This window comes from Nerophis ophidion, linkage group LG26 (genome assembly GCF_033978795.1).
Source record: "Nerophis ophidion isolate RoL-2023_Sa linkage group LG26, RoL_Noph_v1.0, whole genome shotgun sequence".
NCBI lineage: Eukaryota > Metazoa > Chordata > Actinopteri > Syngnathiformes > Syngnathidae > Nerophis > Nerophis ophidion.
In genome coordinates, this window is record NC_084636.1 from 32,781,461 (window position 1) to 32,806,896 (window position 25,436).

General features: G+C 35.0%; 2 protein-coding genes across 4 annotated transcripts in view; one reads left to right on the top strand and one right to left on the bottom strand.

The window, feature by feature from the left end:
- LOC133543470 (putative GTP-binding protein 6) overlaps positions 1 to 5,964 on the bottom strand; it is a 31,713-nt gene extending 25,749 nt beyond the window's left edge. The window contains exons 1-2 of one of the 2 annotated variants that reach the window (XM_061888044.1): positions 5,887 to 5,903; positions 5,208 to 5,590 (exon numbers count right to left, since the gene is read on the bottom strand). In XM_061888044.1, coding sequence (XP_061744028.1) covers positions 5,208 to 5,577 — 370 coding nt within the window. In that variant the 5' untranslated portion in view covers positions 5,578 to 5,590; positions 5,887 to 5,903. Of the gene's footprint in view, positions 1 to 5,207 lie in introns of both variants that reach the window. The other variant, XM_061888043.1, reaches the window with a different exon arrangement.
- LOC133543404 (uncharacterized) overlaps positions 1 to 25,436 on the top strand; it is a 428,419-nt gene that overhangs the window by 377,445 nt on the left and 25,538 nt on the right. The gene's annotated exons all lie outside the window — the stretch shown is intronic.

Below are 25,436 nucleotides of genomic sequence, written 5' to 3' on the forward strand. Positions count from 1 at the left end.
CACTCTTCCTAATATGCGCCACACTGTGAAGCCACACCAAACAAGAATGACAAACACATTTCTGGAGAATATCAGCACATTATAACCGCAACATAACAATTACACAGAATGCTATGCATCTATGACTCTTTCAGGCTATATTATCCACCCCGCTCGCGCCAAACCCCCCCCCTCCCCTTCCGTGCGTTGGTTGAGGTAGGCGGTGGTGTATAATATAGTCAGGAATAGTCATGGATGCAAAAGATTCTGGGTATTTGTTGTGTTGCGTTTATGTTGTGTTACTGTGAGGATGTTCTCCCGAAATGTGTTTGTCATTCATGTTTGGTGTTTCTTCACAGTGGGGCGCATATTAGTAAGAGTGTTAAAGTTGTTTATGTCACAACCGTCAGTGTACTCTGTATCACCCAGTATGCCTTTCAATCTTGTACGTGTTTCTGCGGAAGCTGCATACAACATGTTGCTGGACTGTCAAGCAGTTTGTACATGTTGTAGAAGGCGTCAAAGAAAATGGCTTCATTGCACACCCTTACTCTCGTTATCTGGATGAGCACCAGCAGATATTCGCGAGAATGGTTGCGGCTCCCATTGTCTTCTTTACTCTGTGAAACGGGTCAAAATAGGTGTTTGAGTGGTAAAGGTTGCCGACCCCTGATATATGACAACGGGCGGGTGGCGGGAATGGATGACGACTTTAGTGATGCGGTTGCGGATGATCTAATTGCCTATCCACGCATCTCTAATATATAATATATATATATATATATATATATATATATATATATATATATATATATATATATATATATATATATATATATATATATATATATATATATATATATATATATATATTAGGGGTGTGGGAAAAGATCGAATCGAATACGAATCGAATCGTTTACGTTGTGCGGTTCAGAATCGATTCTTATTTAAAATTTTTTTTTTTTTTTTTAATCAATCCAACAAACCACTACACAGCAATACCATAACAATGCAATCCAATTCCAAAACCAAACCTGATCCAGCAACACTCAGAACTGCAATAAACAGAGCAATTGAGAAGACACAAACACGACACAGAACAAACCAAAAGTAATGAAACAAAAATGAATATTATCAACAACAGTATCAATATTAATTATAATTTCAGCATAGCAGTGATTAAAAATCCCTCACTAACAATATCATAAGACATTTATAAAAATAATAAAAAAGAACAATAGTGTCACAGTGGCTTACACTTGCATCGCATCTCATAAGCTTGACAACACACTGTGTCCAATGTTTTCACAAAGATAAAATAAGTCATATTTTTGGTTCGTTTAATAGTTAAAACAAATTTACATTATTGCAGTCAGTTGATAAAACATTGTCCTTTACAATTATAAAAGCTTTTTTTTTTTTTTAAATCTACTACTCTGCTAGCATGTCAGCAGACTGGGGTAGATCCTGCTGAAATCCTATGTATTGAATGAATACAGAATCGTTTTGAATCGGGAAAATATCGTTTTTGAATCGAGAATCGAAAAAAATCGATATATTATCGAATCGTGACCCCAAGAATCGATATTGAATCGAATCGTGGGACACCCAAAAGATTCAAAGCCCTAATATATATATATATACATATATATATGTATATATATATATTCACATATACATATATATATACACACATATACATATATATATATATACATATACACACATATACATACATATACATATATATACATATACACACATATACATATACACACATATACATATACACACATATACATATATATATATATATATATATATATATATATATATACACACATATATATGTCTTGATTGGATTATCCAGAGAATAGTGCTCGATACCGTGGTAGAGCGCAATATGTAGGTGTGGGAAAAAATCACAAGACTACTTCATCTCTACAGATCTGTTTCATGAGGGGTTCCCTCAATCATCAGGAGATTTTAATGGAAGCATTCACATACAGTGGTTTATATAGAGCACAGAGTGGGTGGGTACAAGCAAGCATACACACATATACATATATATATATATATATATATATATATATACATATATATACATATATATATATATATATATATATATATATATATATATATATATACATATATATATATATATATATATATATATATATATATATATATATATAAACATCAAGGCTCCTTATAATATCCCACTTTTAAAAATTTTATTTAGGGAAAATATTGCCTATTTTGTGTGTTTGCCATATAAAAATATGTTTTCTTTGACCAAAAAAAAAACATGAAAAATAAATAAATAATTAAAACCAACAAATAAATCTGAAGTTGATCAAAAGATGTGTTACAAGTAAAAAAAGATGTGTGTGACATATTTGTACACTTTTTGGAGTGATGCCCTTTTTGAACTCCAAGAATTTAGTAGGATGTTTTTTAAAAAAATATTATGAATAAAAATCTATATTATGAATTATTAAATGATTAAATCTGTGTTAAAAGTATAAAAAAAATTATATTTTTACACTTTTTGGAATGGGGTCCTTTTTGAACACCAATAATTTTAGTGGGATTTTAAAAAACTGTCATTGCTAAGCAAATAATTATAAATATGAACCATCCATCTATCCATCCATCCATTTTCTACCGCTTATTCCCTTTGGAGTCGCTGGTGCCTAAATGAATATTATGAATTATTGACAGATCCAAGGCTCCATCAAAATATTCCACTTTGAAATGTTTTGGGGGGAAATATTGCATATTTTTTTGTTTTTGCCGTAAAAAAAAAGAGCAAGAAAAGCAAAAAACTTCATATCAACAAACTTGATCTCGAGATTGAAGCAATGAATAATAATAATTATTATTATTATAATAATATATGACTTATTTTTAACATTTAAAGGCCTACTGAAATGAGATTTTCTTATTCAAACGGGGATAGCAGGTCCATTCTTTGTGTCATACTTGATCATTTTGCGATATTGCCATATTTTTGCTGAAAGGATTTAGTAGAGAACATCCACGATAAAGTTTGCAACTTTCGGTCGCTAACAGAAAAGCCCTGCCTTTACCGGAAGTCGCAGACGATGACGTCACATGTTGATGGCTTGTCACATATTCACATTGTTTTTAATGGGAGCCTCCAACAAAAAAAGCTATACGGACCGAGAAAATGACAATTTCCCCGTTAATTTGAGCGAGAATGAAAGATTTGTGTTTGAGGATATTGATAGCGACGGACTACAAAAAAAAAAACGCGATTGCATTGGGACGGATCCAGATGTTTTTAGACACATTTACTAGGATATTTCTGGGAAATCCCTAAACTTTCTATTGTGTTGCTAGTGTTTTAGTGAGTTTAACAGTACTTGATAGTCGGAGGGGTGCGTCCACGGGTGTCTTGACACCAATGGCAGCTTTATGGACGGGGCAAGCTCAGCTGATCTCCGGTAAAAAGCGACTTTTTACCACAATTTTCTCACCGAAACCTGCTGGTTGACATTTGGTCGTGATCCATGTTCGCTTGACCACTGTGATCCATAGTAAAGTTTCACCTCTGGGAATTTTAAACAAGGAATCACCGTGTGTTTGTGTGGCTAAAGGCTAAAGTTTCCCAACTCCATCTTTCTACTGTGACTTCTCCAATATTAATTGAACAAATTGCAAAAGATTCAGCTACACAGATCTCCAAAATACTGTGTAATTATGCCGTTAAAACAAAATATGACTTAAGGTAAGGTTTATTCAGGTGTACTGGAGAGGAAGCTACGCCGGATAGTCGAACCTCGGATTCAGGAGGAACAGTGTGGTTTTCGTCCTGGTCGTGGAACTGTGGACCAGCTCTATACTCTCGGCAGGGTTCTTGAGGGTGCATGGGAGTTTGCCCAACCAGTCTACATGTGCTTTGTGGACTTGGAGAAGGCATTCGACCGTGTCCCTCGGGAAGTCCTGTGGGGAGTGCTCAGAGAGTATGGGGTATCGGACTGTCTTATTGTGGCGGTCCGCTCCCTGTACGATCAGTGCCAGACCTTGGTCCGCATTGCCGGCAGTAAGTCGAACACATTTCCAGTGAGGGTTGGACTCCGCCAAGGCTGTCCTTTGTCACCGATTCTGTTCATAACTTTTATGGACAGAATTTCTAGGCGCAGTCAAGGCGTTGAGGGGTTCCGGTTTGGTGACCGCAGGATTAGGTGTCTGCTTTTTGCAGATGATGTGGTCCTGATGGCTTCACCTGACCGGGATCTTCAGCTCTCACTGGATCGGTTCGCAGCCGAGTGTGAAGCGACCGGAATGAGAATCAGCACCTCCATGTCCGAGTCCATGGTTCTCGCCCGGAAAAGGGTGGAATGCCATCTCCGGGTTGGGGAGGAGACCCTGCCCCAAGTGGAGGAGTTCAAGTACCTAGGAGTCTTGTTCACGAGTGGGGGAAGAGTGGATCGTGAGATCGACAGGCGGATCGGTGCGGCGTCTTCAGTAATGCGGACGTTGTACCGATCCGTTGTGGTGAAGAAGGAGCTGAGCCGGAAGGCAAAGCTCTCAATTTACCGGTCGATCTACGTTCCCATCCTCACCTATGGTCATGAGCTTTGGGTCATGACCGAAAGGATAAGATCACGGGTACAAGCGGCCGAAATGAGTTTCCAGGTCTCTCCCTTAGAGATAGGGTGAGAAGCTCTGCCATCCGGGAGGAACTCAAAGTAAAGCCGCTGCTCCTCCACATCGAGAGGAGCCAGATGAGGTGGTTCGGGCATCTGGTCAGGATGCCACCCGAACGCCTGTTTAGGGCACGTCCAACCGGTAGGAGGCCACGGGGAAGACCCAGGACACGTTGGGAATACTATGTCTCCCGGCTGGCCTGGGAACGCCTCGGGATCCCCCGGGAAGAGCTAGACGAAGTGGCTGGGGAGAGGGAAGTCAGTGTTTCCCTGCTTAGGCTGCTGCCCCCCGCGACCCGACCTCGGATAAGCGGAAGAAGATGGATGGGTGGACTTATTTTTAACATTTTAATGACCAAGACGCTTCTGAGTCCCCGGGACCAAACTTGAAGGGATCTTCGAGGTCAAAAATAAATAAAAATAAAATGACTCCTGCAAGTTTAGATTTTTCGGTTTGGCCCTCAGTGGAGCCAGTTTGGCCCTCTTATTAGAAGACAAGAAGAAGATATCCTGTGGTTTTGTTCCAGTCAGGAGAACATGGATGCTTACCTGTGGTCAGGTGTTGCTTTCTGCTCCCCCACTTGACGTCAGGGTGCACCACAAACACCCGGTGATGGCCCCCCGCTCCCGGGACGACTATGTCCGGCTGCAGCTGCTGGAACATATCCTCCACCTCCTGCTCCTCCATGAAGTCTTCATCCTCATCCTCTTCTTGGTCGGTAAAAGGTCCAGTCGGGTCTTGTGTGTGTTTGAGGGCGCAGCCGGAGAGGACGAAGGCTCTGCTGCACCGCGGCACGGAAGAACCTCCCGGCCGAGGAAGGCAACTCATTCCCGGGGGGCCGCAGGTGGAAGCTCCCCTCAGGCTGCTGCGGAGCGGGAAAACTCGGTGTAGCATGAGGAACTTCCTCAAGGCCGCCATGTTGGCCAGGTGCCTGTTAGGAAATAAACTTACTTCAATATAAATTGCAGCTTTTTTTCCCCTCCTCACACTTCTTCTTGTGAGCTGACGCACAGCCGCTCACTCGAAAGTTTGTTAACTTTCATTGACGTCTTTCTGGCATTTTCTACAAAAACATTGACTTTCTGCTATCCTCCCATGTATCAAGTTACCCTGCATCTGGACTTGCAGGCAAACATGGTATTTCTACTTGAACGCTACAATACTTTGTCAAGCTTTTCCAACCGGTCAAAATGATCATTTAGTGTACAATAAAGTAATTTTACATACCAAAGACGTATTAAAGTGGCATTTTAATCGCTGTAGCTGAGAGGAGGATGTCTTCAAGACAAAACTCGGGAACTATTCTGTAGCTATTTGTTTTCTCGTGCGTCACTTCCGGTATAGTTTTAGTTTCGTGAATTTAAACATAAAATAAACCAGTGTTTTTCAACCACTGGTACCGTGGAAGATTATCTAATTTTACCTATTTAGGTTAAAAATATTTTTTCAAACCAGTAATTATACTCTAAAACAGGGGTGCCCACACTTTTTCTGCAGGCGAGCTGCTTTTCAATTGACCAACTCGAGGGGATCTACCTCATTTATATATCCATCCATCCATTTTCTACCGCTTATTCCCTTTTGGGGTCGCGGGGGGCGCTGGCGCCTATCTCAGCTACAATCGGGCGGAATGCGGGGTACACCCTGGACAAGTCGCCACCTCATCGCAGGGCCAACACAGATAGACAGACGACATTCACACGCACATTCACACACTAGGGCCCATTTAGTGTTGCCAATCAACCTATCATCATTTATATTTATTTATTTATGAAAGAGACATTTTTGTAAACAAGTTAAATGTGTTTAATGATAATACAAGCATGTGTAACACATATAGATGTCTTTCTTTCACAAAGACAAGAATATAAGTTGGTGTATTACCTGATTCTGATGACTTGCATTGATTGGAATCAGACAGTAATGATGATAACGCCCACATCATTTTCAAATGGAGGAGAAAAAAAGTTGTCCTTTCTGTACAATACCACATGAAAGTGGTTGGTTTTTGGCATCTAATTCATCCAGCTTCCATACACTTTACAAGAAAAACATTGGCGGCAAATTCCGTAGCTTGCTTGATTGACATTCACGGCACCCGAGGGTCTTGTGAGATGACGCTGGCTGCTGCCAGTTCATTATTATGAAAAAATGACAGAGAGGAAGGCGAGAAACACTTTTTTTTTCAACAGACTTTCGCGCTGTCCCTTCCGTCAAAACTCTGCACATTTCCTATCTTCACAATAAAAGCCCTGCTTCATGCTGCCTGCGCTAACAAAATAAGAGTCTCGGAAAGCTGGCGTGCACAAGTGATGTGCACGCCAGCTTTCTGAGGGATCGCTTGTGCACGCCAGTTTTCCGAGACTCTGTATTTAGTTAGCGCAGGCAGCATGAAGCAGGGCTTTTATTGTGAAGATAGGAAATGTGCAGTCGGCCTTTAGAGTTTTGACGGAAGGTACGGCGCGAGAGTCTGTTGAAATAAAAAGTGTTTCTCGCCTTCCTCTCGGTCATATTTTCATAATAATGATCTTGCAGCAGCCAGCGTCATCTCACAAGACCCTCCGGTACCGTGAATGTCATTTAAGTGACGTCTTGGTGAAGATTGATGATCACTAATTTTTAAGTCTATTTTTTTTAAAAGCCTGGCTGGAGATCGACTGACACACCCCCTGCGGTCGACTGGTAGCTTGCGATCGACGTAATGGGCACCCCTGCTCTAAAATATGTGTTGTTGTTGAGTGTTGGTGCTGTCTAGAGCTTCTATATCAGTTGGTGGCAGCAGGTAGCTAATTGCTCTGTAGATGTCAGGAATAGCGGAAGGCAACGTAAAGGTAAAAATATGTCTAATGCTTAAACCAAAAATAAACAAAATGTGAGTGCCCCCAAGAAAAGGCATTAAGCTTAGAGAAGGCTATGCAGAACAAAACTAAAACTGAACTGGCTACTAAGTAAACAAAAATAGATTGCTGGACGACAGCAAAGACTTACCGTGGAGCAAAGACGGTATCCACAATATACATCATAACATGACATGACAATCAACAAGACAATCAACAATGTCCCCACAAAGAAGGATAAAAACAACTGACATATTTTTGATTGCTAAAACAAAGTAGATGCGTGAAATATGACTCAAAGGAAGATATGAAAGTGCTGCAGAAAAAAAAAAAGAGAAAAAGCAAACAAAATAGGAGCACAAGACAAGAACTAAAACACTACACAGGAAAATAGCAAAAAACATAAAATAGGTCAGGGCGTGATGTGACAAAAGGTGACAGTACACCTACTTTGAGACAAGAGCTATAGTGATGCATGCTAGGTTATGGTTTGAAATCACATCCAACAATTGCGAAGACAAATTTTTTACTGACAAATGAGTTACGTTTTTTTAATGATGTCTGCTGGTGGTGTGCCTCTGGATTTTTTCAACGCAAAAAATGTGCTCTGGCTCAAAAAAGGTTGAAAAACACTGTAAACTATTCAGCGAAATCCCATGACATACATGCATAAATGATCATTTAGTGTAAAATAAAGTTATTTTACATACTAAAGACGTATTAGAGTGGCTGAGAGGCCGGCGTCTTCAAGACATTGTTTTATTTTTATTATACATTTTTATTTATAAATTTCAACATTTAAAAGTAAACAGACGAGAAACAATAATCAAAATAACTACAAAAACAGTACAAAATAAAACAGCCCAGGGGGTTGTAAATTCAAAGTAACTAAAATAGAATACAAAAAAAATAAAATAATAATAAATACAATTAAAAAAGTTTATATATATAAACAAAGTGCAAAGCCATAGGCTCACTCAATTTCAGTAAATAACTTAAATTTGGAACACAGCGTCATCGTTTTCACAGCTTTTTTGTTGTTAGAGGTAGAGAGTTTTTTAATGTAGAATTCTAAATCTTTTTAAAGGCACAAAAGACAGGTCGGGTATTGAGAAACTTACATTTATGAATATAAAAGTTAGCCAATAGAACAACGAGGTTGCAAACTCGCTAATTATATTCTGTAGCTATGTCTTTCCTTTTGCGTCACTTCCGGTATAGTTTTTGTTTCGTGAATTAAACATAAAATACACCATCCAGCGAAATCCCATGATATACATGAATAATGAATTTAATTTAGTTATTTAAAAAAATATATACTTATTTTTGACCCCGTTTTCCAAGAAGGGTTGTGTCATAAGATCAGTATTAAATTTAGTTTTTAAAAACATTTTACAACAACCACCCAGTGATGTCACAATGCAAACAATGAACTGGTTGGTATACAAATTATTTTACAATGTCATTTAACGACTAAAAATATGCAAAATGAACCCTCGTTTTTGCGGTCTTTTCACCTGGTTTACACTGCCCCCTAAAGGACAACTGTGTCATTGCACTTAAAAACTGGTTTCAATTTCACTTCAAAAATGTGTTTTGTTTTGTTGTTCAGCATCCGGTTTCGTTTTTAGTATGTCAACGTGTCAGTTATATAAAAGAACAACAATTTATTATAAATACATGTGTTATTGACTATTCATGTTGGTGAATATATTGTGGACACAAATTAGGACCAGAGTTTTTGCACAAACCCCGTTTCCATATGAGTTGGGAAATTGTGTTAGATGTAAATATAAACAGAATACAAGGATTTGCAAATCATTTTTAACCCATATTCAGTTGAATGCACTACAAATACAACATATTTGATGTTCAAACTCATAAACTTTATTTTTTTACAAATAATAATTAACTTAGAATTGCATGGCTGCAACTAGGGCTGGGCGATATGGCCTTTTTTTAATATCTCGATATTTTTTAGGACATATCACAATACATGATATATATTTGGATATTTTGCCTTGGCCTTGAATGAACACTTGATGCATATAATCACAGCAGTGTGATGATTCTATGTGTCTACATTAAAACATTCTTCTTCATACTGCCTATTTTAAACTTTCATGCAGAGAAGGAAAACCCAACAAAGTCAAATGACCAAAACTGTATTTCAGGGGTGCCCACACTTTTTCTGCAGGCGAGCTACTTTTCACTTGACCAACTTGAGGGGATCTACCTCATTTATATATATCATTTATATTTATTTATTTATGAAAGAGACATTTTTGTAAACAAGTTAAATGTGTTTAATGATAATACAAGCATGTGTAACACATATAGATGTCTTTCTTTCACAAAGACAAGAATATAAGTTGGTGTATTACCTGATTCTGATGACTTGCATTGATTGGAATCAGACAGTAATGATGATAACGCCCACATTTTCAAATGGAGGAGAAAAAAAGTTGTCCTTTCTGTACAATACCACATGAAAGTGGTTGGTTTTTGGCATCTAATTCATCCAGCTTCCATACACTTTACAAGAAAAACATTGGCGGCAAATTCCGTAGCTTGCTTGATTGACATTCACGGCACCCGAGGGTCTTGTGAGATGACGCTGGCTGCTGCCAGTTCATTATTATGAAAAAATGACAGAGAGGAAGGCGAGAAACACTTTTTATTTCAACAGACTTTCGCGCCGTCCCTTCCGTCAAAACTCTAAAGGCCGACTGCACATTTCCTATCTTCACAATAAAAGCCCTGCTTCATGCTGCCTGCGCTAACAAAATAAGAGTCTCGGATCGCTAGTGCATGCCAGTTTTCCGAGACTCTGTATTTAGTTAGCGCAGGCAGCATGAAGCAGGGCTTTTATTGTGAAGATAGGAAATGTGCAGTCGGCCTTTAGAGTTTTGACGGAAGGGACGGCGCGAGAGTCTGTTGAAATAAAAAGTGTTTCTCGCCTTCCTCTCGGTCATATTTTCATAATAATGATCTTGCAGCAGCCAGCGTCATCTCACAAGACACTCCGGTACCGTGAATGTCATTTAAGTGACGTCTTGGTGAAGATTGATGATCACTAATTTTTAGGTCTATTTTGTTTAAAAGCCTAGCTGGAGATCGACTGACACACCCCCCGCGGTCGACTGGTAGCTCGCGATCGACGTAATGGGCACCCCTGGTGTAGACTACCGCAGTGCCCCGGGTCGACGAGCTCCTGGACCAGTTGGGCACTGCTCGTTTTTTACGACACTGGATTTGACTAAGGCAGGGGTCTGGAATCTTTTTGGCTGAGAGAGCCATACACGACAAATATTTTAAAAATAATTTCTGTGAGAGCCATATAATATATTTTTTAAGACTGAATACAACTAAATGCGTGCATTTTTAAGTAATACCAACATTTTTAGAGTATAATAAGTCTCTTATTCTTTTTAATAACATTGTTTTTCTGAAGCTAGCCAACAATAAATAAAATACTTCTTACCATTACTGCGACTTTGTGAACAGGTGCGGAAGAAACTGGATGGGGCGGCCTAAGTCTGCCGGGGGAGGTTGTGATCAGCACACTGCAGGTGTAAAGGTCAGCGACCCCGTCTGGGCTGCTGGAGACAGTGCACCCTCAGACGGGAATCTAATCAACTGTTGTCTTTAACAGTGAGCGGCCAGCGGAGGACGGGAGCATTTTGGAGAAACTGAAAAGTCGAGAGAGAAAGAGCATGAAAATTGACAACAAACATTTATTAAAAACCCTGAGCAACTGGCTTCCAGCGTGTATCTGTGGGAACTGTGAGTAGGAGAAGTCTACAATACATAAAACATATATACAGATATATATATACATACATACATACATATATACACAATTATGTATATATATACTAGGGGTGTAACGGTACGTGTATTTGTATTGAACCATTTCGGTACGGGGGTTTCGGTCCAGTTCAGAGGTGTATCGAACGAGTTTGTAAGCTAAAGTCTTAACAAGCTGCTCTGCTTTCTGCCTCTGTCTGAGCACCCAGCATTGTCGCGCCCACACAACCATCTGATTGGTTACATACAAATCAGCAGTGCGTATTCAGAGCAATGTATCAGCCAACCAGCAGTGCGTATTCAGAACGCATGTTGTCAATGCTTCAGCGTCGAGCAGATAGGTGTTTAGCAGCGGACATCGTACTCTCCCCAAATTATAACAAACACCTCTCAGTCACAACTACTACTTGCATCACTATGAGCCCGTTGAGCTTCTAGAAACTTAAACTGCAGCTCAGCTCGCTCGCAGTTCTGGCTTGAGGTGAAGGCTAATTAGCTTTTAGCGTAACGTTAGCTCATTTTGCTGTGTGTGTGTTAGGGGCAGCAAAGCCCTGTCCGTCTGTTATTTCACATGGACTAACATGAAGTCCATGGTGTTCAGGGATGAATAGTCTCTCCTATTGCTATTGTACTATTTTTCAGCTATAGTTACATGAATCATTAGTAATGTAGCAGCCTAGTTTTGAATGGCAGGGTCCCTGCTATCACATGTTGACAAAAATATATTGACATAATAAAAGTCAACTACAGGCTTCCCAAATGCTGTAATAAATTAAGCATGATGAGTTAACTTGAAACTGTTTAATGTTGCAGTTTTTATATGTAGAAGAAAGGTTTTGTCGTTTTATTTAATCAAAGCAACAACTTGAGGCAGTTTAATGTGGATTAACGTGGGCAGAATTATTATAGTGTTCCCAATGTTAGAAGGATCAAGCCATTGTTTACAAATTTGGTAAAAAAATAACCAAAAAAATGTATATTTTGTTGTTTTCTTACTGTACCGAAAATGAACCGAACCGTGACCTCTAAACCGAGGTACGTACCGAACCGAATTTTTTGTGTACTGTTACACCCCTAATATATACACATATATACACACACGTATATATATATTCATGTGTGTATATATGTGCATATAATCCATCCATCCAACGTCTTCCGTTTATCCGAGGTCGGGTCGCGGGGGCAGCAGCCTAAGCAGGGAAGCCCAGACTTCCCTCTCCCCAACCACTTCGTCTAGCTCTTTGCGGGAGGTATATATACATATATATATATATATATATCGGCGTGGCGAAGTTGGTAGAGTGGCTGTGTCAGGAATCTGAGGGTTACTGGTTCAATCCCCACCTTCTAACATCCTAGTCACGTCCGTTGTGTCCTTGGGCAAGACACTTCACCCTTGCTCCTGATGGGTCCTGGTGAGCGGCTTGCATGGCAGCTCCCGCCATCAGTGTGTGAATGGGTGAATGTGGAAATACTGTCAAAGCACTTTGGGCTCCTTAAAAAGGGGTAGAAAAGCGCTAAACAAGTACAACCCATTCACCATTTACCATATATACACTGTATATTATTTATATATATATATATATATATATATATATATATATATATATATATATATATATATATACTGTATATACATATGGGTATATAGGTTAAAAAAAGATGATTACAAAAAACAATTATAACCAAAAAATGTGTAACTTTTATAAATAACAGAACTTTTTTTTGTACGAAAAATAAGATTTGCAAACCCCCCAAAAATATTAACCCCCTGAAAAAAGTGTAATAAAAAATGTCAACAAATTAAAAACGTGGGAGAAAAGTTTGTTACCAAAAGAAGAATTACCAAAAAATAGACATTTGTAATGTAAAATGTTTGAACCAAAACTAAGATTTGCATCCTCCAAAAGCTAATTATTTTTTTTGTATGATTTTTTTTTTTTTTAATATTAATACATTTAATATTTAAGTGCAATAATTTGCAGGCTCCTAAAAATTTAAAATAAAGTTTTATTTAAAAAAACTGCAAAAAAAAAAACACAAATTGGCAACCAAAAAGTGTTAATAAAAAATGAGAAGAAACTAAAAAAAATGTCAACAAAATATGTGAGACAAAAGTTTAGAGCCCCAAAAAAGAATTACAAAAAAAAGACAACTTGAAATACATTTGTAATTTAAACAATTTTAACCAAAATAAAGATTTGCTCCCTCCAAAATTAATAATAAAAAATGTTCAATAAAAAAATTGCAACAAAATAAATAAATAATTTAATTAAATTTTAATTTATAATTTGCAGCCTCCAAATTTTTTTTAAATGTTTCTATTAAAAAATGCAACAAAATAAAAATTTGCAACCAAAAAGTGTAGTAAAAAGTGTGACGGCAAAAAAGTGTTTGTAACTAGATAAAAATGTGCAACTAAAAAAATGTTGTAAAAAAAACATTTGTAACCAAAGAAATTATAATTTAAGAGACATTTGTAAAGTAAAATGCTTTGACCAAAATTAAGAATTGCAGCCTCCACTAAGTATTTTGTTTCTATTAAAAAAAAAATGCAACAAAATATATGTTTTAATTTGAATGAACTATTTACAGCCTCCAAAAAATAAAAACGTTTCTATATATAAAAAAAAACAAACCCAAAAGTCATAATTCCATTTTTAAAAAATAGATTTTTTCTATTGGAAAAAAATGTAACAAAATACAAATTTGCAACCAAAAAAAATTGTTTAAAAAAAAAGTGTGACAGCAAAATACTTTTTCGTAACTAGATAAAAATGTGCAACTAATAAAGTCAACAAAAATATGTTGGAACAAAAACGTTTGTAACCAAAAAAGTTATAAATCAATACATTTGTAATCAAAAATGCTTAAAAAAAATTAAAAAATTGCAGCCTCCAAAAAGTATTTTTTTTTCTATTTTTTTTTAAATACAACAAAATAAATAAATAATTTAATTTTAACAAATAATTTACTGCCTGAAAAAATAAAAACATTTCTATTAAAAAAAATTGCAAACAAACAAACAAAAAAGTAAAAATTTCATTTTAATAAATATGTTTTTTTTTATTGGAAAAAAATGTAACAAAATACAAATTTGCAACCCAAAAAATTGTTTAAAAAAAAAGTGTGACAGCAAAATACTTTTTCGTAACTACATAAAAATGTGCAACTAATAAAGTCAACAAAAATATGTTGGAACAAAAACGTTTGTAACCAAAAAAGTTATAAATCAATACATTTGTAATCAAAAATGCTTAAAAAAATTAAAAAAATTGCAGCCTCCAAAAAGTATTTTTTTTCTATTTAAAAAAAAAAATACAACAAAATAAATTAATAATTAAATTTTAACAAATAATTTACTGCCTGAAAAAAATAAAAACATTTCTATTAAAAAAATTGCAAAAAAACAAACAAACAAACAAAAAAGTAAAAATTTCATTTTAATAAATATGTTCTTTTTCTATTGGAAAAAATGCAACAAAATACAAATTTGCAACAAAAAAAGTGTTAATATAAAGTGCGAAAGCAAAACAGTTTTTTGTAACAAAATAAAAATGTCAACAAAAATATGTTGTAATAAAAACGTTTGTAACCAAAAAAATGATAATTTATAAGATCATTGGTAATGTAAAATGTTTTAACCAAAACGAAAAATTACAGCCTCCAAAAAATATTTTTTTCTATTAAAAAAAGCAACAAAATAAATAATTTTTTTTAATTTTAATAAATAATTTGCAGCCTCCAAAAAATAAAAACAATCTATTAAAAATTTGCAAAAAAAGAAGTTATATCCATCCATCCATCTTCTTCCCCTTATCCGAGGTCGGATCGCGGGGGCAGCAGCCTAAGCAGGGAAGCCCAGACTTCCCTCTCCCCAGCCACTTCATCTAGCTCTTCCCGGGGGATCCCGAGGCGTTCCCAGGCCAGCCGGGAGACATAGTCTTCCCAACGTGTCCTGGGTCTTCCCCGTGGCCTCCTACCAGCTGGACGTGCCCTAAACACCTCCCTTGGGAGGCGTTCGGGTGGCATCCTGACCAGATGCCCGAACCACCTCATCTGGCTCCTCTCGATGTGGAGGAGCAGCGGTTTTACTTTGAGTTCCTCCCGGATGGCAGAGCTTCTCACCCTATCTCTAAGGGAGAGGAAACTCATTTGGGCCGCTTGTACCCGTGATCTTATCCTTTCGGTCATGACCCAAAGCTCATGACCATAGGTGAGGATGGGAATGTAGCTCGACCGGTAAATTGAGAGCTTTGCCTTCCGGCTCAGATCCTTCTTCACCACAACGTATCAGTACAACGTCCGCATTACTGAAGACGCCGCACCGATCCGCCTGTCGATCTCACGATCCACTCTTCCCTCACTAGTGAATAAGACTCCTAGGTACTTGAACTCCTCCACTTGGGGCAGGGTCTCCTCCCCAACCCGGAGATGGCATTTTCACCCTTTTCCGGGACTCGGACTTGGAGGTGCTGATTCTCATTCCGGTCGCTTCACACTCTGCTGCAAACCGATCCAGTGAGAGCTGAAGATCCCGGCCAGATGAAGCCATCAGGACCACATCATCTGCAAAAAGCAGAGACCTAATCCTGCGGTCACCAAACCGGAACCCCTCAACGCCTTGACTGCGCCTAGAAATTCTGTCCATAAAAGTTATGAACAGAATCAGCGACAAAGGACAGCCTTGGCGGAGTCCAACCCTCACTGGAAATGTGTCTGACTTACAATGCGGACCAAGCCCGCGTCCGGGCGAAGGAAATCTGGGTCCACGATTTTTCTTCTTCATAAAGGTCTAGAAGTTATAATTCAATTTAGTAAATACATTGCAGCCTCGAAAAACTATACTTTTTTCTACATTAAAAAAATGCAACAAAATACTAATTTGCAACCAAATAAGTGTTAAAAGTGCGACAGCAAAACAGTTTTTTGTAACAAAATAAAAATGTGCAAACTAAATATTGTCAACAAAAATATGTTGTACAAAAATGTTTGTAGCCAAAACAATTATAATTTAAAAGACATTTGTAATGTACAATGTTTTAACCAAAACGAAAAATTGCAGCCTCCAAAAAGTATTTTTTTATATTAAAAAAATGCAACAAAATAAATAAATAAATAATTTAATTTAAATAAATAGTTGCAGCCTCAAAAAATTATATTTTTTCTATAGGATTTTTTTTTTTTAACAAAATACAAATTTGCAACCAAAAAATTTGTTTAAAAAAAAGTGTGACAGCAAAACACTTTTTCGTAACTAGATAAAAATGTGCAACTAAAAAAGTCAACAAAAATATGTTGTAACAAAAACATATTATAATTTAAAAGACAGTTGTAATGTAAAATGTTTTAATCTAAATTAAAAATTGCAGACTCCAAAAAGTTTTTTTTCTATAAAAAAAAAAAAGGCAACAAAATAAATAAATAATTTTATTCAATTTTAATAAATAATTTGCAGCCTCCAAAAAATATATATATTTTTCTATTGGAGAACAAATGCAACAAATTACAAATTTGCAACCAAAAAAGCGTTAATAAAAAGTGTGACGGCAAAACAGTTTTTTGTAACTAGATAAAAATGTGCAACTAAAAAAATGTCTACAAAAATATGTTGGAACAAAAAACGTTTATAACCAAAAAATTATCATTCAAAAGATATTTGTAATGTACAATGTTGTAACTAAAATGAAAAATTGCAGCCTCCAAAAAATAGAAAATGTTATATTAAAAAAAATGCAAGAAAATAAATGAATAGATAAATTATTTAATTTAATTTAAATAAATAAATTGCAGCTTCCAAAAACAAAACAAAAATCATATAAAAAAAATTGCAAAAAATAAATAAATAAAAAAGCTATTTAATTTTATTAAATAAATTGCATCCTCCAAAAAAATCCATCCATCCATCCATCCATCCATTTTTTACCGCTTATTCCTTTTGAGGTCGCAGGGGGCGCTGGTGCGTATCTCAGCGACAATCGGGCATCGCAGGCCTCCCAAAAAATAAATATTTGTTTCTATTGGAAAAAAAAATGCAAAAAAACACAAATTAAAATGTTTAAACCAAAATTAAAAATTGCAGCTTCCAAAAATTTTTTTTGTATTAAAAAAAAATGCAACAAAATAAAAAAAATTAATAATTTAATTGAATTTTTATAAATAATTTGCAGCCTGCAAAAAATATAAATTTTTCTATTTAAAAAAACAAAATGCAAAAAAACAAAACAAAAAACAAGTTAAAATTTAATATTAATAAATAAATTGCAGCCTCCAAAAAATGTATAATTTTTTCTATCGGGAAAAAAAAATGCAAAAAAATACAAATTAAAATGTTTTAACCATAATTTAAAAAACGCAGACTCCAAAAAGTATTTATTTCTATTTAAAAAAAAATTGCAACAAAATAAATATATAAATAATTTTATTTTAACAAATAAATTGCAGCCTCCAAAAACAAAACAAAAATTATATTTCAAAAAAGTATTTTTTTATTTAAAAAATGCAACAAAATTAATAAATAAAGTAATTCAATTTTAATAAAAAAAAAAATTTATTTTCATTTTTTTTGCAATAAACAAAAACAAAAAAGTTATTTAATTTAAAAAAAGAAAATTGCAGCCTCCAAAAAATACATAATTTTTATATTGGAAAAAAATGCAACGAAATACAAATTAAAATGTTTTGATTTATAATTTGATTTTAATAAATAAATTGCAGCCTCCCAAAACTATTTAAAAAAAATTATTGGAAAAAAAATGCAACAAATACAAATTAAAATGTTTTGACCAAAATTTTAAATTGCAGCCTCCAAAAATATGTTTTTTTCCAGTAAAAAAAATGCTACAAAATAACAAATACATAAATAATTTAATTAAATTTTAACAAACAAATTGCAGCCTCCAGAAAATTTATAAATGTTTTCTATTGGAAAAAAAATGCAACAAAATACAAATTAAAATGTTTTAACCATAATTTAAAAAAATGCAGACTCAAAAAAGTATTTTTTTCTATTTAAAAAATAATTGCAACAAAATAAATAAATATTTTAATGTTTAATTTTAATAAATAAATTGCAGCCTCCAAAAAATATATATTTTTTTTCATTGGAAATAAAATGCAACTAAATACAAATTAAAATCTTATGACCAAAGTTAAAAATTGCAGCCTCCAAAAAGTATTTTTTCCTATTAAAAAATGCAACAAAATAAGTGAAGAATTAAATTTAATTTTTATAAATAATTTGCAGCCTCCAAAAAAATGTAAAATTTTCTATTTAAAAAAACAAACAAAAAACAAGTTATAATTTAATTTTAATAAAGAAATTGCACCCCTTCAATAAATATATTTTTTTCTATTGGGAAAAAAATGCAACAAATTACAAATTTGCAACCAAAAAAGCGTTAATAAAAAGTTTTTTTCACTGGACATAAAATAAAGTGAAAGTGAATTATATTTATACAGCGCTTTTCTCTAGTGACTCAAAGCGCTTTACATAGTGAAACCCAATATCTAAGTTACATTTAAACCAGTGTGGGTGGCACTGGGAGCAGGTGGGTAAAGTGTCTTGCCCAAGGACACAACGGCAGTGACTAGGATGACGGAAGCGGGAATCAAACCTGCAACCCTCAAGTTGCTGGCACGGCTGCTATACCAACCGAGCTATGCTATGCAACTAAATACAAATTAAAATCGTATGACTAAAGTTAAAAATTGCAGCCTCCAAAAAGTATTTTTTTCTATTAAAAAATGCAACAAAATAAGTGAAAAATTAATTTAATTAAATTTTAATAAATAATTTGCAGCCTCCAAAAAAATATAACATTTTCTATTTAAAAAACAAACAAAAAACAAGTTATAATTTAATCTTAAAGAAATTGCAGCCTTCAAAAAATACATTTTTTTCTATTGGGAAAAAATTGCAAAAAAAAACAAGAAAAAAACTAAGTTATTATTTAATTTTAATAAATAAATTGCAGCTTTCAAAAAATATAAAAACATTTCTATTGGGAAAAAAATGCAACAAAATACAAATTAAAATGTTTTAGCCAAAATTAAAAATTGCAGCCTCCAAAAAGTTTTTTTTCAATTAAAAAAAAATGCAGCAAAATAAATAAATAAATAATTTAATTTAATTTTAATAAAATAATTTGCAGCCTCCAAAAAATATAAATATTACTATTTTGGAAAAAAATTGCAAAAAAAAAACCAAGAAAAAAAACTAAGTTATAATTTAATTTTAATAAATAAATTGCAGCCTTCAAAAAATATAAAAACATTTCTATTGGGAAAAAAATGCAACAAAATACAAATTAAAATGTTTTAGCCAAAATTAAAAATTGCAGCCTCCAAAAAGTTTTTTTTCAATAAAAAAAAAATGCAGCAAAATAAATAAATAAATAATTTAATTTAATTTTAATAAAATAATTTGCAGCCTCCAAAAAATATAAATATTACTATTTTGGAAAAAAATTGCAGAAAAAAAACTAAGTTATAATTTAATTTTAATAAATAAATTGCAGCCTTCAAAAAATATAAAAAAATTTCTATTGGGAATTTTTTTTTAACAAAATACAAATTTAAATGCTTTGACCAAAATTACAAATTGCAGCTTCCAAAAAGTTTTTTTTTTCAATTAAAAAAAATGCAGCAAAATAAATAAATAAATAATTCAATTTAATTTTAATAGAATAATTTGCAGCCTCCAAAACATATAAATATTTCTATTTTGGAAAAAATTGCAAAAAAAAAAAACAAGAAAAAAACTAAGTTATAATTTAATTTTAATAAATAAATTGCAGCCTTCAAAAAATATTTAAAAAATTCTATTGGGAAAAAAAATGCAAAAAAATACAAATTTAAATGCCTTTACCAAAATTACAAATTGCAGCTTCCAAAAAGTTTTTTTTTTCCAATAAAAAAAAAAAAATTGCTAGAAATGTTCTACCAAAAAAAGTGTTAAAAGTGTGACAAGAAGAGAGTAGACAAAGATGGTGACTCACAGATGATGATTGGTTCCTGGCGTGACGATGTGGGCGTAGTCCGGCTGAAAGAAGTCCAACAGGTTGGATCCAAGTCTTAGTGGAAGACAGAAAGAAAGAAGGTTCCATCGAGTGAGTCCGCGAGCCAACAAGACGCCACTCGACCCTCACATTCCTTCAGGGAGCACAGATGTCTGGAACATGACTTCACCTGGCAGGAGGTCTCACCTGACTTTTCTTCCCAAACAACTTCCCGGTGGGGGGGGCAGGTGGTCATGCTGGGACCACTGTGGCCCACTGGACTGCTGCTCGGCTTCATGGGCGTCTGCCACACGTCAGGTAAGAAGTCCTACCTCCCCCAGGCCTTGGACCTCTGATATCCACACAATAATGCACACTTCTCACATCAGACCCAATTCCAATCACCTTTGTAATGTGCGTGCAAATCAGGTTCCAGATCAGGATCTGGTCCAGATTACGTTCTTAAATCTAACCTCTTTGTTTTTCTTTCACTTTTCTTTTAAGACTTCCGCCTTCCCCACTTTCTGTATCGCTTGAGCCCGTTAGAGTCACAGGTAAGCTGGAGCCTACCCCAGCTGACGTCAGTTTGCAATGAAAAGTTGCTGTAAAACTAAGATAACGTACTGCATGTTAGCATCATGCTATGCTATTATTACATGTTGACATCATTTTAGGTTAATAGCACTTGCATAGCATGCTAATGTTACATTTTAACATAATAATAGGTTAGCAACACGAACATAATTATGTGAGCTACATGCTAACATTACATTTTAACATCGTTCTAGGTTAGCGACACTAGCGTTGCGATGTGAGCTACATGCTAACATTACATTTTAACATCGTTCTAGACATGCAACACTAGCATAGCTATGTGAGCTACATGCTAACATTACATTTTAACATCGTTCTAGGTTAGCGACACTAGCATTGCGATGTGAGCTACATGCTAACATTGCATTTTAACATCATTCTAGGGTAGCAACTCTAGCATATCTATGTGAGATACATGCTAACATTACATTTGATCATAATTCTAGACATGCAACACTAGCATAGCTATGTGAGATACATGCTAAAATTACATTTTAACATCATTCTAACATTACATGCTAACATTACATTTTAACATCATTGTAGACCAGCAACACTAGCATAGCTATGAGAGCTACATGCTAATACTACATTTTAACATCGTTCTAGGTTAGCGACACTAGCTTTGCGATGTGAGCTACATGCTAACATTACATTTTAACATCATTCTAGACATGCAACACTAGCATAGCTATGTGAGCTACATGCTAACATTACATTTTAACATCGTTCTAGGTTAGCGACACTGGCATTGCGATGTGAGCTACATGCTAACATTGCATTTTAACATCATTCTAGGGAAGCAACACTAGCATATCTATGTGAGATACATGCTAACATTACATTTGATCATAATTCTAGACATGCAACACTAGCATATCTATGTGCGATACATGCTAACATTACATTTGATCATAATTCTAGACATGCAACACTAGCATATCTATGTGCGATACATGCTAACATTACATTTGATCATAATTCTAGACATGCAACACTAGCATATCTATGTGAGATACATGCTAACATTACATTTGATCATGATTCTAGACATGCAACACTAGCATAGCTATGTGAGCTACATGCTAAAATTACATTTTAACATCATTCTAGACTAGCAACACTGGCATAGATATGAGAGCTGCATGCTAACATTACATTTTAACATCATTGTAGACCAGCAACACCAGCATAGCTATGAGAGCTACATGCTAACATTACATTTTAACATCGTTCTAGGTTAGCGACACTAGCATTGCGATGTGAGCTACATGCTAACATTGCATTTTAACATCATTCTAGGGAAGCAACACTAGCATAGCTATGTCAGCTACATACAAACATTACATTTTAACATCCTGCTAGGTTAGCAACACTAGCATATCTATGTGAGATACATGCTAACATTACATTTGATCATAATTCTAGACATGCAACACTAGCATAGCTATGTGAGCTACATGCTAAAATTACATTTTAACATAATTCTAAACTAGCAACACTAGCATAGATATAAGAGCTACATGTCAACATTACATTTTAACATAATTCTAGAGTAGCAACACTAGCATAGGTATGAGAGCTACATGCTAAAAGTACATTTTAAAATAATTCTAGACTAGCAACACTAGCATAGCTATGTGAGCTACATGCTAACATTACATTTTAACATCATTCTAACATTACATGCTAACATTACATTTTAACATCATTGTAGACCAGCAACACTAGCATAGCTATGAGAGCTACATGCTAATACTACATTTTAACATCGTTCTAGGTTAGCGACACTAGCATTGCGATGTGAGCTACATGCTAACATTGCATTTTAACATCATTCTAGGGTAGCAACACTAACATGGCTATGTCAGCTACATGCTAACATTACATTTTAACATCCTGCTAGGTTAGCAACACTAGCATATCTATGTGAGATACATGCTAACATTACATTTGATCATAATTCTAGACATGCAACACTAGCATAGCGATGTGAGCTACATGCTAAAATTACATTTTAACATCATTCTAACATTACATGCTAACATTACATGCTAACATTACATTTTAACATCATTCTAGACATGCAACACTAGCATAGCTAATTTTAACATCATTCTAGACTACCAACACTAGCATATATATGAGAGCTAACATTACATGTTAACATAATTTTAAACTAGCAACAATAGCATGACTATGTGAGCTACATGCTAACATTACATTTTATCATAATTCTAAACTTGCCATTTTGCAGCTGAACAGCTCAGAGTCACATAACTTGGTACTTGACACATGCTAACTGTTGGCATGCTAACCTTCTAGCCATTTTTGCAGCTAATCTTCTCAGGGCCATATAGCGTGGTACTTGACACATGCTAGCTGTAAACATGCTAATTTTAGAATGCTACCTTTTCTGGCCAATGTTGCAGCTGAAGACATCAGTCATATATTTTGGTACCTGACACATGCTAACTTTAGCATGCTAAATTTTTTGCCAATTTTGCATCATATAACAAAGTAAGCTACATGCTACCATTAAATTTTAACATCATTCTAGACTAACAACACTAGCATATATATGAGAGCTAACATTACATGTTAACATAATTTTAAACTAGCAACAATAGCATGACTATGTGAGCTACATGCTAACATTACATTTTATCATAATTCTAAACTTGGCATTTTGCAGCTGAACAGCCCAGGGTCACATAAGTTGGTACTTGACACATGCTAACTGTTGGCATGCTAACCTTCTAGCCATTTTTGCAGCTAATCTTCTCAGGGCCATATAGCGTGGTACTTCACACATGCTAGCTGTAAACAAGCTAATTTTAGAATGCTACCTTTTCTGGCCAATGTTGCAGCTGAAGACATCAGTCATATATTTTGGTACCTGATACATGCTAACTTTAGCATGCTAAATTTTTTGCCAATTTTGCATCATATAACTTGGTACTTGACACATGCTAACTGTAAACATGCTAATTTTAGCATGCTAACTTTTTGGGCCAATTTTTGGCAGCTGAACACATCAGTCTTATAACTTAGTACCAGACACGTGCTGCTAAACTCCTCAGACTCATAACATGGTACTTGACACATGCTAACGTTAACATGCCAACTTTTTTTTTTGCAGCTGAACACATCAGTCAACTGACTTGGTATATGACACATGCTAACTTCAGCATGCTAATTTGTTTTTTGCCAATTTTGCCGCTGAACAGCTCAGAGTCAAATAATTTGGTACTTGACACATGTTACTCTTAGAATGCTAACTTTTTTTGGCCAATTTTGCTGCTGAACACATCAGTTATATAACTTGGTACCTGACACATGCTAACTGTAGCGTGCTAAATTTTTAGCCAATTGTGCAGCTTGAGTCCTCACAGTCATATAACTTGATATTTGACACATGCTAACGTTTGAGCCAATTTGGCAGCTAAACTCCTCAGACTCATATAACTTGGTACTTGACACATGCTAACGTTAACATGCTGATTTTATAAAGCTAACTTTTTTTGGCCAATATTTCTGCTGAACACATCAGTCATACAACTTGGTACCTGACACCTGCTAACTTTAGCGTGCTACATTTTTTACCAATTTTGCATCGTTTAACTTGGTACTTGACACATACTAACGTTAATATGCTAACTTTTTCTGGCCAATTTTGCAGCTGAAAACATCGTTATATAACTTGGTACCTGACACATGCTAACTTTAGCATGCTAAAATTCTAGCCAAATTTGCGTTATATAACTTGGTACTTGACACATGGTAACTGTTAACATGCTAATTTTAGCATACAAACTTTTTAGCCAATTTTGCAGCTTAACTCCTCACAGTCATATAACTTGATACTTGACACATGCTAACCTTTGAGCCAATTTTGCAGCTGATCTCCTCAGACTCATATAACTTGGTACTTGACACACGCTAAAGTTAAACATGCTAATCTTAGCATGCTAACTTTTTAGCCAACTTGGTATCCGACACATGCCAACTTTAGCATGCTAAATTTTTTGGGGGGCCAATTTTGCAGCTGAGCACATCAGTTATATAACTTGGTACCTGACACATGCTAACTTTAGCATGCTAAATTTTTAGCCAATTTTGCAGCTTATCTCCTCACAGTCAGATAAGGAAATACTTGACACATGCTAACTTTAGCGTGCTACATTTTTTACCAATTTTGCATCATTTAACTTGGTACTTGGCACAGACTAACGTTAATATGCTAACTTTTTCTGGCCAATTCTGCAGCTGAACACATCGTTATATAACTTGGTACCTGACACATGCTAACTTTAGCATGTTAAATTTCTAGCCAAATTTGCGTTATATAACTTGGTACTTGACACATGGTAACTGATAACATGCTAATTTTAGCATACAAACTTTTTAGCCAATTTTGCAGCTTAACTCCTCACAGTCATATAACTTGATATTTGACACATGCTACCGTGTAGCCAATTTTGCAGCTGATCTCCTCAGACTCATATAACTTGGTACTTGACACACGATAACG